The sequence below is a fragment of the Choloepus didactylus genome, chromosome X, assembly GCF_015220235.1.
Source record: "Choloepus didactylus isolate mChoDid1 chromosome X, mChoDid1.pri, whole genome shotgun sequence".
Lineage (NCBI taxonomy): Eukaryota > Metazoa > Chordata > Mammalia > Pilosa > Megalonychidae > Choloepus > Choloepus didactylus.
Window position 1 is genome coordinate 142,199,382 of NC_051334.1, and position 14,175 is coordinate 142,213,556.

Here is a 14,175-nt window from a genome sequence, read left to right on the forward strand (position 1 = left end):
TGAGTAGTCACTACTTAGTCTTATGCTGTTTCCTTTGAATGTGGTGAATTGCTTTTCTCTTGCTGCTTTCAGAACTTGCTCCTTCTCTTCCGTGTTTGACAGTGTGATCAGAATATGTCTCGGAGTGGGTTTATTTGGATTCATTCTATTTGGAGTTCGCTGAGCATTTATGATTTGTGTATTTATGTTGTTTAGAAGATTTGGGAAGTTTTCCCCAACAATTTCTTTGAATACTCTTCCTAGTCCTTTACCCTTTTCTTCCCCTTCTGGAACACCAATGAGTCTTATATTCGGACGTTTTATATTATCTATCATATCCCTGAGGTCCATTTCGATTTTTTCAATTTTTTTCCCCATTCTTTCTTTTATGCTTTCATTTTCCATTCTGTCATCTTCCAGGTCACTGATTCGTTGTTCAACTTCCTCCAGTCTTGTACTATGAGTGTCCAGAGTCTTTTTAATTTGGTCAACAGTTTCTTTAATTTCCATAAGATCATCCATTTTTTTATTTAGTCTTGCAATGTCTTCTTTATGCTCTTCTAGAGTCTTCTTGATTTCCTTCATATCCCGTACTATGGTCTCATTGTTCATCTTTAGTTCTTTGAGTAGCTGCTCTAGGTGCTGTGTCTCTTCTGGTCTTTTGATTTGGGTGCTTGGGCTTGGGTTATCCATATCGTCTGGTTTTTTCATATGCTTTATAATTTTCTGTTGTTTTTGGCCTCGTGGCATTTGCTGAACTTGATAGGGTTCTTTTAGGGTTTGTAGACCAGTTGAAGTCCTTATCTCTAATTTATCAGATCTACAGCTTCGTGGAGTACACTTTCTCTAACTAAGCAGCGGGTGGCGTCCACGAGCCACCTGTTCTCCACAAGCCAGTTCTCCCCTGCTTATCCTTTGTGGTGAGTGGGGGAGTGAGTCTTGTGGGGTCCAATTGGTGTACCAAGCTTGCGTGTGTAGTTGATGTTGCCCGCCCTGTATATGGGGCGTGTTTCTGGGCAGTCAGGGAGGGGTGGTGGATCTAACAATCAAATCTCCCTGGTGATCCTGGAGTTTTAAAGCTGCTGCAATAGTCTAATCCTTCAGTTCAGTCCTGCCACAGTTTGTCTCTGCCACTGACCCACAAGTCCTTGGTATTGGCGTATGGCTCCTGAGACTTGCAAGTGGGCCCCTCTTCCAGGCTGTGCACCCCCTGGTCCTCTGTTGAGGGATGACTGTGCTATGTCACAGGTGAGTGCCGTCCCCCCAGGGCAGTTTTGGGCTGCTGGGCTGTGTAGGGAGGCTCCCAGTCTGCTGAAATGATGGCTGAATGGGGCTTTGTTAATTCACACTGCTCCACCTTCCCAACTCTGGGACAATCAGCTGAGGTTGCAGGGAAGGCTAATGTCCACGCCCAGTTTTGTGGTGTGTGCCTGTTATTTGAAGCACTTCCGTCACACTGGGTTGTGTGGGGCAGCTCTGGGCTATGGGGCTGGCGATGGGCAGGTGTTTCCTGTCCACCAGGATGATGGCTGTGAGCGGACACCCCCCTTTTCTTGGGAAGTTGTGGTGTTTAGTGAATTTTCTCAGCCACTGGATTATTGCCTTTTGTCTCAGAGCTCTCTTAGTTCTGCTCTTGACTTGACCTGCCCAAATTGCAAGTCTTTGAAGCTTTCTGTATTGGGCTTCTTAGAGTAATTGTTTTAGAAAAAGAAAAAAGGATTAAAAAAAAAAAAAAGGGCCCTCCTCAGAGATCTAATGGGTTATTGAAATGCTAAGAGACAAAGCAATTAGGGCCATTAAGGAAAGGTCCACAGGGCAGAGAGATCAGCTTTTCTTCAGGATTTGCATATGAGCCTCAGGGCCTGAGCTCTGCCCTTCCCCTTTCTATGTTCACCAGAACTCCAAAAGTCCTCCGCTTTTATTTTGGAGTTTTTCGTGTTGTTTTTTTCTATGCCTGTCTCCTCTCTGCTGGGCTGGCTGCTCTCAGATTCTCTGGTGTCTGGTCTCAGTCTATCTATGGTTGGAGTTTGGATCAGTAGAATGAGTTTCTGATAAGGGCTGCCACTGCAGTTCTCCCTTCTCCTTCCCGGAGCTGAAAGCCCCTCCTCCCACGGGACTGAGCCTGGCAGGGAGGGGTGCGGGTCCCCTGGCCACAAAAACTTACAGATTTCGCTGATCTCAGCAGTTCGACGTTTTCATGAGTATTGTATGAAGTATGCCCAAAGTCAGATTGCTCTGTGGTGTCCAGTCCACGCAGTTCCTGGCTTTCTACCTACTTTCCTGGAGGAGTAACTAAAACATACAGCTCACCAGTCCGCCATCTTGCCCCACCTCCCCTGCCTTCTTTTAATATGGCTCTACTTAAGGTTTGATCCAAAATGTCTCTGTTTTCTTAAAGGCTCAAGATCATTATATTTCCTCCCATCCCTGATCCTGGCAAGATTTTTAAAGAAATGTTTGGAGACCAGAATGATGATACTCTGGTAAGCACTGACTCTTTGGGGTTTGCAACTGGTTATTTTAAACTACATTTTATCTAAAAGGTTAAAGAAGGACTGATTTAAAATGTTGTATTTCAGGCCAAGCTTACTGGTTAGGCAGTCCCCAAAATACTTTGCTCATCTCATATCACTGGGCTCCATTCTTTTCTCTGAATTAGAGGACAGATTTTATCAAAATGTGTAGGGAAAGAAAGTAACTTCCTTTATGAAGCTAGCCCAATAGGCAGGCCTTCTGTCTCTTGGACTATTTTTAAAATTTGATGTGGGGAAATGTAATGATAGGATAAGCAATTCAAATGTATTTTGTTCATGCTGTTGCCTGGAAAGCTGCACTCCAGAGACATAGAAGTAGAGCAAATCTACCCTGTTGTAGTTGTTTCCTGCAGACCCTCATGCTAGAATTTGTGGCTTATGAGAACAAAAGTGTTCAAGGTTACTGAGATAAATATATTCACTCAAACAAAATAATAAATACACTAAATGAAATAAATATTAACATCATTGTGTATATCTTAAATTAGTAATAGCATGCACAGGGCAGTTAATTTAGGTAAGTAGTACAGCACAGTGGATAATAGTCTGGGCTCTGGAGTCAGATTGTCTGGATTCAAATCTCTGCTCTGTTATTTACCATCTCTTTGACCTTAAGTAACTTCCTTAACCCCTCTGTGCCTCAGTTTTCCTGCTTGTAAGGTAAGAGTAATGATAGTACCTGCCTCATAGTGTTGGTATGTAGATTAAAATAATTTAATACATGAAAACCATTTATCATTTCTGGTACATTGTAAGTGCTTAGTAAGTGTTAGTGATTATATTGCTGCTGATAATTATTTCCATTTATCTTTAATCCCAAAATGATTCTTATAATAATTGGTGATTCACAGTGGCCATGATGATAGTTGGGATAGGGAAGGAAAGCAGGGAGGCTGATGTGCTATCGGAAGAGGATTCATCTAGATCACTTTTTGTCATGTTGTGTTCTCAGACAATGGGTAACTCTGCCAGAATCTGGGGGTAATAGGGCACCCTAGGCAGGTAGGCCCTGAAACCAGGTGACTGATGGTAAGATTGTACACTGTAACTGGGGTGAGTATGGTAAACAGTGGTTCTTCAACTGTAATTGAGTCACAATTAACTGTAGTGCTTTTGAGAAATAATTACCAGGCCCTATCTCTAGAAATTCTGAGTCAGCAATTCTGAGGTAGGGCCCAGGAATCTGCACACATGTGGTTCCTATCCTGGTGAGATAGTCTGTGAACCATACTTTGAAAATTGCTTTTATAGATATTTTCCTTAGGATTATCTCTGTCCCTTTCTTGGTTTCACCAACTATTGTGATTAGGGGCTAGAGGCTGGGAGTTGTATAAGTGCTCTAACAACAACTGTAACCAGTTCTTAAAAGTCTACTTTGTGTCAGGCAATGTATCAGGTGCTTTGCTTATGTTACCTTATTAAATCTTCATAACTATCCTATGAAAGAAGTGCTGTTAGTTCCATTTTAAAGATGAAATTTAGCTTCAGTGGAGTTAAATAACTTAGTTTGGGTCACACAGCTAGTAGGTGCTAAGGTGGGGTTTGAACCAGGTCTAATTCCAGAGTTTTGTCTCTGTTTCCACTATGCTGCATTGCCTCATGTAAGAGAATGCTTGTCCTTGAGAACTCTCCTAAGAATTCTGTATAGTAGAAGTAGATGGTTGGGACTGGGGAGTTCAGAGAACAAGTATGGAGTCACATTATGGATGTCCTTTTATAGGAATGTATTAGGAATATCATTCTGACAGCAATCTGAAGGGACTGGTGGTAGCAAACTGGGAACCTAGGCCTGAATTTGCCCCACAGAGGTTTTGTTGTTGTTGTTGTTGTTTTATGGTCAGCATAGTGTATTTAAAATTCTTCAATTTGGAGTCTTAGGCAGGACACACACTCTCCAATTCCTCACAGGCCCTTCCACTCCCAATTGTTTTACATATTGTGGTTTGACATGTTGACCTAACATGCCAGGCCCCTGAAAGGCATTTCAGTTTTCTACCCCTCTTACCAGAATAGAGACTAGTTAAAATGTCATGGCACAAATGCCCAATATCTGTGAAAACATGTTTGGGGTCACTAATATAGACAAGACATGCCAACCAAAACACTGAGTAGATATAAATTTTCAGCCTAAGTTCTAAAAAGTGATAATACCCAATGTTAACAAGTAGGTGGGTAACTGGCACTTTTCATATACTGCTGGTGGTACTGTAAATGGCATCTATCCTTTCTGGCGGACAACTTGGCAAAATGTAACAAGAATCGTTGATCCTGTAATTATACTTTTAGGAATATAGTTTAAGGAAATAATCCAACAATGGCACAAAGATGGTCAATGTAGCATTTGCTTCTAACATGAAAAATTAAAAACTGATGAAACACCAACAATGAAGAATTAGTTAAAAAATTAAAGGTTGAGTTTTCAAAGCACTTAATGTCATACCAAAATACTCATGATATAAGAGTAAAAATCAGATCAAGTTTGTGGCATATTATAATCCTAATTTTTACAAAATACATTAATATACACATAGAACAATTATTGGAAGGAAACAGGTCAAAATGATCATCTCTGGGCAGAAAGATTGTGGGTAATTGATATTACTCTCTCTACCTTTCTGGTTTCTCCAAATTGTCTATAATGAGCGTGTATTACTTTTATTATTAAAAAAAAAACAGTACAAGTCATTAAGGGAGAAAGAGAACATTGCAGACATCCAGGTCTGAGAGATAATAGGGACATGAACTTCGGTAGTAGCAGAGGAGATTGATGCAAGAGACATTATTAAAGGAAAATAGTTGTGACTTGGTGACTCTATGTAGATGATGAAAGATGGGGAAAGTAAAAATTATTTCAAGGTTTCAGGTCTGGGTGATTGAGTGAATGATGGTAACATTGACAGCAAAATCAGATCAATTTTCTTTCTCAGAGATGGGAAAATTGCTTTTTTCATTTTGCTGCCTAGAGGCTAATATGATGTTTTTGTACCGATGAGTCAGATAATTCTATAATTTAGTGAGACAGATATACTGACAAGATGGACCACTAAAAGCATAAGGTGTTTTTGTTTGTGGTGGTTGAAGGCCATTAAACTGAATCAGTGCTTTTAATCTAAACGTATAATAAAAATGCCAGGCAGGGGAAAGGGTAAGAGAACAAATTTTCATGTCTGCTTTTTAACCAAATGAATAATCCACTTTCTTTACATGGCAGCAGTCTTCACAAATTCAACTGCATGTGCAACAGAAAGACTAGTCTTTTATTTCTAGAATCATCAGATTATAGACGAACATGGCCCTAGAGGGCATATGAGGCAGATGTTTGTACCTTAGAAATGGGGACATTGGGGACCACAGAGAAGTTTCTCAAGGACTGTCACACAGTGAGTTAATTGCAGAACCTGAACTAGAACCCATTTGAGCCCAAAGTTACTGACTCCTAATCCAAGAAATAATCCATGCACTTTCTAAACATTCGTCTTCCGCACTACACTATCAATAGCTGTTCTGAAAAAAAGTTACTTAGGTGTGGCCCCAAATAAATTAAATGTTCATTATAGTTTTCCTTAAGGTTTCTAGTGTTTTGACAATGTTTCGTTCATCACTGTGGTAACGTTTTGGCCAACAACATTTCCTCCTATTGCTTTGCTGTTTGCTTTTCCTTTGTGACTAATTTGGCTGCTGCGGTGGGGGTGGAGAGGGAATTGCCTCTCCTCTCTATCTCCATTTCTTTTTCATCCATAAAAATGTATCTTTTCTTCTCCACTTCTTGAAAACCAGTTGTGTTTTCAGTACTGTGCCAGTTTTGCATTCCTGATTGGAAAGCAGCTTTTTAACTTGGAGTTGACTTCCACACACTGCTGGGTTTTTTTTTTTCTTTGTGTGTTTTTACTTTAGCATGTATCTTTTAAAACTAAGAACGCTTTCCTCCATAGTCAAAATAGCATTACCACACTAAAAATTCACAATTCCTTAATATCATCTTATACTCAATCCATATTCAAGTTTTTCTAACTGTCCCAATTGTCAGGAGACACATCCAATTGACAAACCATTAGTGATGCTAAGATTGTCCACTCTGTGTGGCGTGATGACACAGTATTCCCTCTGGCATCTGTACTAGTGCCCCCCCCCTTTGATACCTGAAGGTAATCTGTGATGTATTATGTTAGTACCCCATCGACTCTTCAGCTAATTATTTTTAACACCAGTTGGTATTCTTGTCTGAATCAGTAATTTTATTAGGGTTAGTGAAATGATGATTTTTTCTGTTCTATCATTTCATCTACGTTTATAAGCTAAGCACTTTTCTGTGAAGCACTGTTTTGTATCATCAACTGGGCTCTTTGGTTGTTCTGAAATTCAGAAATTCCATTTCTGCTATAAAGGCAGGATACATGTTTAATTTCTGTCTTTTAATTATCCATTTTAAAGTGAGATGTTGTATTAATAGCCACCTCCACACCACACACAACTTGTTCTTTTTTAAGCTGCTGTGATATTAAGAGGTGGGAATCCAAGATGCATATTGTATAGCCTCCTATTTTGAATGTTAATCTAAAGAGGATTGAGGCATGAAATTGGTTGACTTATATACAGAGGGTCACTGTTTTTGCGTGATGCTTAGGTGCATGAAACCCACTTCACTTCTGTGGAAAATTCACTATGGAAAATATCTTAACCAAATTTTGAAAGTAATCTTAAATTGAGATTGATATTTCACTATACTACTAAATTTATTTCTTTAAAATATAAAAACTGTTTTTCTAGGATCAGATGACTAGAAAAACCAATTGTGGTTTTTATATCTGTTCATCAGATTTTTTTTTCATCTATTGATGGTTTGCATCTGAGGCTACTATCCTGTCTTTGATTACCTTGTTTAAAAAATTGATAGCGTAAGGATTGAATCACAGACTATTTTTTGGATTTATGTTTTTTCTACAAGTGATTTAAAAATTATCCTGTCATGTAATTCACAAAATTGAATAATAGGTCAGAGTATTTTCATTTCTTCCCTTTGCCTTACATGGACATGTTTGTAGGAGCAGTGCTCAGGAAAAGGCCACAGTGCTGATGAAGGGTGAAAATGAATGCATAATCCAAGTTTTAGGAATGAAAAAGGGCAATTGAAAAGACTGATGTGTTCTTAGAAGCCGTTTCTGCTGTAGTGTTCACCACATTGAAACAGATTGCTTATTTTTTCCTTGTCCAACACAGCTAAACATTGGGTCTAATGACCAGAAACCAATGAAAAGGTAATTTTCAGGGTTTGTTAATTTTTTTCTTTTAAAAGCAATGTGTATATACATATATATGTATATCTTGTACAGAAATTACAAATACAATAAAAATTAAAATAAAATAAAATAGGACTCTTAATCCTATCACCCAGCCGTAACAATCTCTAATGTTATGTGAACAACTTAGAGAAATAGATATACTTTAATTGATAAGTGGAATAAAAGCAACAACAAAAACAATAGCTCATATGTATTGAACCTTTACTGTGTGTCAGAAGCACTTCAGACATTGACTCATCACCATCCTACAGTGGGTCTATATTATCTCCATTATATAGGTGAAGAAAATGAAGCACCACAGGGGTCATGTGTAACTTGCTCAAGATTACACTGCGTTAATATCAGAGCTAGGATGCAAACATAATTAACAAATGGCAGGGCTGGGATCTGAACCCCAGGCATCCTAATTCTCCAGTTCACACTCTTAACCAATCATATTGTACAATAAGTTTTAATAAAATTATAATATTTAATTTTATTTGAATGTAATGGATGAGAAATAAACAGATGGAATAGAAGGAACTCCTGAAATTTAGGTAAATCATAAAATAATTTTTAATGATTATTGAAAAGAGCAATATTTTTTTCTATATGCTTTCCCCATTCTCTCCCTATTTTTATTTTCTTTTTATTTTTTTTCTCTCCCTATTTTTAAAGTTCACTGGTTTCTACATTGTTGGTTCATGTTGCCATTATTTATTATATTGTCTCCTTTATTGCCCTCATTTAGTCTTATTTCTATGTGTGAATATATATTTAATGGTCACTACTGGTCTTTGCGTTGATCTCTCTCCAGTCTTTTTTGTTGTCTGAAGCTCTAAAAGATTCCTCGGGAAGAACTCATGGAACCAACATTTCCTGAATTACTTGCATGTTGATGGAGTTTGCTGCAATTATAATTAAAGTCATTTTGGCTAGATATAAAACCCATGGCTCACATTTTCTTGCTTTAAGTACCTTAAATATGCCATTCATTTTCTTTTGGCATGTAATGTCAAATCTGACAATCTAATTTTCTTTCTGTATTAAAACAGTTGGTCTTTTTGCCTGGTTGTCAAAAAACATTTTTTTTCTTTAAAGTACAATAATTTTACTAGAACATGTCTTAGTGTTGTTACTCATTCTGAGTTGATTTCCCAAGATATATGTTGTGCCCTTTCAGTATGGCTTATCATATTTGTTTGTCTTTGTATTGAATATAGGGTGATTAATGATGTACAAAAATGTTTTTTCTCTTTTATACAGTCAACTCTTCCTTTATTTTTTATATGTAAAAAGCCTTTCCTTACCTCAGATTCATATAATTGTTCCCCTGTAAATTTTTCTAGTACTTATTTGATTTGATTTTGTTTTTCACATTTAGTTCTCTAATCTGTCAGGAATTTATTTGCATAGGCTGTGAGGTAGAGTTTAACTTTGCTTTCCAAATGCTTAGCCAGTTGTCTTAGTGCCATTTATTGAGTAAGCCATTATTTCAAGGTTATATAATTTTTTCAGATTGTTTTTAGTAGAAGACTATGCATTTCACATTTTTAAATGTCAGGTTTACTGAAGTGTAATTTACATACAATAAAATTCACCCCTTTTAAGTGAACAGTTCAAAGAGTTCTAACAAATGTTTGCACTTATGTAACTACCACATCAATCAAGATACAGACTATTTCCATCATCCCCCAAGAAGTTCTTTTGTGCCCCTTTGCAGTCAGCCCTCTCCCCTAACCCTAGACACTTGTAACCACTTAACTGTTTTCTGTCCCTAAAGTTTTTCCATTTCTGGAATGTCATATATAGAACCATACATTATATAGCTTTTTGAGTCTGGCTTTTTTCACTTAGCATAATGCATTTAAGAGTTATCCATTGTCCATTGTGTGTAGGATAGTTCATTTCTTTTGCTGAGCAGTATTCCATTGTACGGATTTACCAAAATTTGTTTATCCATTTATCCACTGATGAACATTTTACATTTGGGTTCTTTCCAATTTGGGGCTATTATGAATAAAGCTGTTCTAAACATTCAATTAGAGGTTTTCCTGTGGGCACATGTTTTCATTTCTCTTGAGTAAATACCTGGGAATGGGATTTCTGGGTCGTGTGGTAAGTGTATGTTTAATTTTATAAGAAACAGTCAGACTGTTCTCCATAGTGGCTGTACCATTTTACATTGCCACCAACAGTATATGAGAGATCCAGTAATTCTGCATCCTCACTAGCACTTGTAATTGTCATATTTTTAATTTCAGTCATTCTGGCTAGGTGTGTCAGGGATAAATAATTTATTTACAATAATTTGTATATTTTAAGCAGTTTTCCCCAACTCATCCATGACTGGATGCTCCTGACTTGCTTTATACACAGATAACTCAGTGCATCTCCAATTGTATAAACTGAGGCAGCTGAATAGTCATTATGGCTCTTGGTTCTGTTTTTCTTCTTTCTGTCTCCTTTCTTTCCTAGGTTTATAAAATCGGAAGAACGGTAGAGAAGGAAAGTTGCTTAGAGATAATCTAGTGCAGGAGTTAGCAAAATTTTTCTGTAAAGGGCCAGATAGTAAATATTTTCAGCTTTGTGGCCCATTCAGTCTCTGTCCCAACAGCTCACCTCTGTTCTTGTAGCCTGGAAACAGCTATAGACAATACAGATACAAATGGGCATGGCTATGTTCCAATAAAACTTTATCTACAAAACAAGCATCCAGCTGGACTACAGTTGCTGACTCCTGGTTTAGTCTGAAGTCTTCATTTTATAGAGGAGGGGACTGAGCTCAGGTCTCTCCCTTTTCCCTGATTTGCAAGTAAAGAAAGCAAGGACTAGGAGATTGGCTTTCATCATAAAAGTCACACTTGAATTAGGTTCAAGATGAGCTTACTTTATGCCTAATTTCCTGTCTTTGCAAATGATGTTAGATAAAGCTGTTCAAAAAGGTGTTTTAAAAATTTTAATTGCACTAAGACTTTTGGGGCATCTTATATATTGCCATTTACCTAGATGCTAGTTGGCTTTTGAGCCTGTTATATCTCTGGAGAAATGGTCGAATTTGAGTGGTAAAAAAAATAAAGGTAAGGATTAATGTTCAAATGAAACAGTTGAAGTAAGAAAAACATGCCACTCTTTTATTTTTCTTTAAAAGACTTTGTTTCCAGTTTTGGAAATGTCCAAATTTGTTTATCTCTCTAGGCAGCCATTTAACTTAATTTAACAACCCCATGCTTTTTTTCCCCTATTAATGTTAATTCCTGCTTACTTTATTTCATTAACTGTTAAAATAGATGAAGACTCTTAGGTCAAAAAAAAAGGGCAGAAAAATATACACTCTTGATTCCATGCAGGCAAACCTAAAAATAAGCTTTGCTTGAGAGCACTCAGGGAAAGAACATTGTTTAGAAGAAGAGTCATTGTGTATGTGTTTTTCCTTCTTTTCCAGCACTGGAAGAAGTATGACATCTATGAAAAGCAAACCAAAGAAGAAACTGACTCTGTAGTGCTGATAGAAAACCTGGAGAGAGCTTCTCAGTGATGGGGATAATTTATTTTTACCTTCAACGTGACCTTGTGAAGATTCATCCCATTCTCCATTTGTTATCTGGAAACTTAGTAAATGGAAACTGAAACTACTGGACCATTTAAAAATAGGGAGCTCATAAGAGCCACAGATCTTCATGTTGAGTCATGCACTGAGAAACTAAAAATAATGGGCCCTTTGGAGAAAAGAATGGAGTCATTCTCACTGAATTATAAAAGCAGACATTCTATGTGAAGGCTTCAAACTAGGGGATAAAGCAAAAAGTGATAATGGTAGTAGAGTTAATATTATTGAGAGTTGTGTCAGCTTCCTGAGAGATCTATGCCTGCTTTGTATTCTCTCTGTCAAACAGCACCAACAAGTTTTATTTGTTTGGAGGAACTCATTTTGGGTGGCAAATACTAATGCCCAACTTGAATCACAGAGAACAACTAGCAAACGAAATTGATCAAATCTGTTCTGCTTTTTGGGGATCCATTGAGTAATGTCTGTGGCTATTATAACAGTTCAGAATCATAGTTCTCTTCAGCAGTACTTTCCCTGCTTTTCAAGCCCCAAAAAGCAATGTTGGCCCTAATGATGACAGCTACAGAAAAATCAGAGGCAGCCTCATTACCAAAATCTTTCAAAAGCCATTGCAGACTTCTAAAAGCAGTAGAGGCAAGGAGTCAGAATGATTCTTTGGGTATTAAGGTTTGAACCATGTAGTTTCTAATGACATATTGTTTTTCTTCACCTCAGCTACTCAAATCATGTATTTACTATGTGCCCAGCTTGTGCTCAGCTCCCAGGTGTGAGACATGGACCCCCTCACAGGGTTTAAACTCCATTTGGGGCTCCTTGATGCTTACCACCTTCTTCCACCAGTCATTTTCCAGACCTTTCAATTTCTCAACTCCCCCACCTGATTTCCCCTTTTGCATTCTCCCTCATTCCCCTTATTTTAGCCTACTCTTCACCTTTCATTGAAAATCTGAACACCTAGAGGTGCGAGGGTAACTTGCACCTCAGGTAAAGTGAGAGTAGACTGAGAAACAGTGACTAACTCTTGCATATTCTGTAACTTCTGTGTAAGTTAACAATTGTTAGAGGGTTTTCCACATTTAATGTTTCTCCACATGTTTTCTAAACAGAAATGAGGTATCATCTTTACTTAGAACTTTGCTGTTTGCTTGAGGAAAAAAGAATAGTTGTGTCTTTTTCTCTTTCTTTACAAGATAGGCCCTAGGATTCCTCTTTCCCTTATTGCCACAACTGGTTATTGAGTAGGTTTTCTGTCCTGTATTGATCATCAGCCGTCAAAGGCACCAACTTTTGTGCTCATTTTTTGCAAATGCTAGAGTTCCATTCTCACCCATCCCCACAACATATCCATATACTCCTTCTAATTTTTCCAAATTTAGAGAAGTATGGGAAATGAGAGGTCTCCCTTTCCCAGTGTTTCTCTCCTCACACAGACTCAAATTGCTTGTAAAGAACTTGAGCACTTTATATCACAAGTTTTGGGAACATTTACCCATTCTTTTTAATAAGATGATGTCACTTGCTATTCCTGCTCTTTGGGAAGGGGAGATCAAAGATCCCTGCTCCCCAGAGGTTTGAGCAAACGTGGCAATATGCTTCCATCATGGTGGAAGAGCACTGTGCCCTGGTTTTCCTGAGGAAATAAAGAGTTCACGCAATGGCAGATGTAAAATTACTTCCTGTGCTTTTATTTTTGAGGTCATGTTGAGGCCAGGGGACCGGCGCAATGGATGCTCCACTTTGTTCTTTTGTTCTCTGGAAGGAATATTTGGTTTTCCTCTGTAGGAACTAGGTTACTTCCTAGCCAGGTATTTCATGATTCCGGGAGGCAAAATACCTTAATGTGTCATCCAAGGTCATGTTTACTGTTTTTCTATTTAGATGGCAATTGGGGGATGGGGATGCTATGGAATTCTGATTGCCCAAGGAACTACTGGTGCCACCAGTCATGCAGCCTGGGAGTGAGGAAATTAAATTGTATTTTGGTTCCCTCCTCCTCTTTTAGCAATTACAATAGCTGAGGGAAAAGGGGTACAGTGAATTGTGGAGTACCTATGGCTGTTTTATAATTGCTGAAAAGTGGTCCCCAGGTCTTAAGAGGTCTTGGAGACTTCAACACATCAGGGGGATTTCCATCACCTGTAGGAAACTTGTAGTTACATTTATTATTTTATATCTAACCCATATGGATTTTTTTCTCCACATACTAAGTAAACCCACTCTAAGAATGGTCATTTTTATTCTTTCATTTAGATAAGTTTTTTTCTACTTCTGGGCATTGAAGGGATACATGAAACAATGTTAAGAACATTTTTGATAATGTCTTCAACTAAGGATCATTTTGTTCAACTTCTTATATGAAAGCTTGAATAAAATAAACATGACTTGTCTTTTTGTATATCACCCAAATGTTTTCCTTTGGTCTTATTCTGGGGAATGTGTTGTGAGGAGTGGGTGACAGAGAAAATTGGAGTTAAAAGAATAAACATTGTGAAAAAATTCCAGGGCAGCTATTTTGACTTACGATCATTTATTATAAACTTCCCTGCTATTCTGGGTGTGCCTATGTTTTCTGGACATGCACTTAGTTTAGTATCAGTACAGCCTTTGCAAGTAGCACCTAAAGAGACGTAAGTATTTGATAAATTGTATTTATAAAAATTAAGGAAAATAGAGAGCTGATCCTTTCTAAATTTAAGCTTAGAATGCAGTGCGTTTAAGGAGACTGTCATGGTTTTAGGAATGGGGGACTCTGATTATAAGTTAGTCATATTAGCACATTAGTTTGGAGATGAAAAAAATTAATTTTCAATAG

At 37.7% G+C, this 14,175-nt stretch overlaps 1 protein-coding gene across 3 annotated transcripts in view; it reads left to right on the plus strand.

Moving 5' to 3' along the window:
• Nucleotides 1-13,859, plus strand: part of IL13RA1 (interleukin 13 receptor subunit alpha 1) — a 64,533-nt gene extending 50,674 nt beyond the window's left edge. For all 3 annotated transcript variants that reach the window (XM_037821223.1, XM_037821222.1, XM_037821224.1), the window contains 2 exons: nt 2,378-2,462; nt 11,238-13,859. In XM_037821223.1, the coding sequence (XP_037677151.1) occupies nt 2,378-2,462; nt 11,238-11,330 (178 nt within the window). In that variant the 3' untranslated portion in view covers nt 11,331-13,859. The remainder of the gene's footprint in view (nt 1-2,377; nt 2,463-11,237) is intronic.
• The last annotated feature ends 316 nt before the right edge of the window (nt 13,860-14,175 follow it).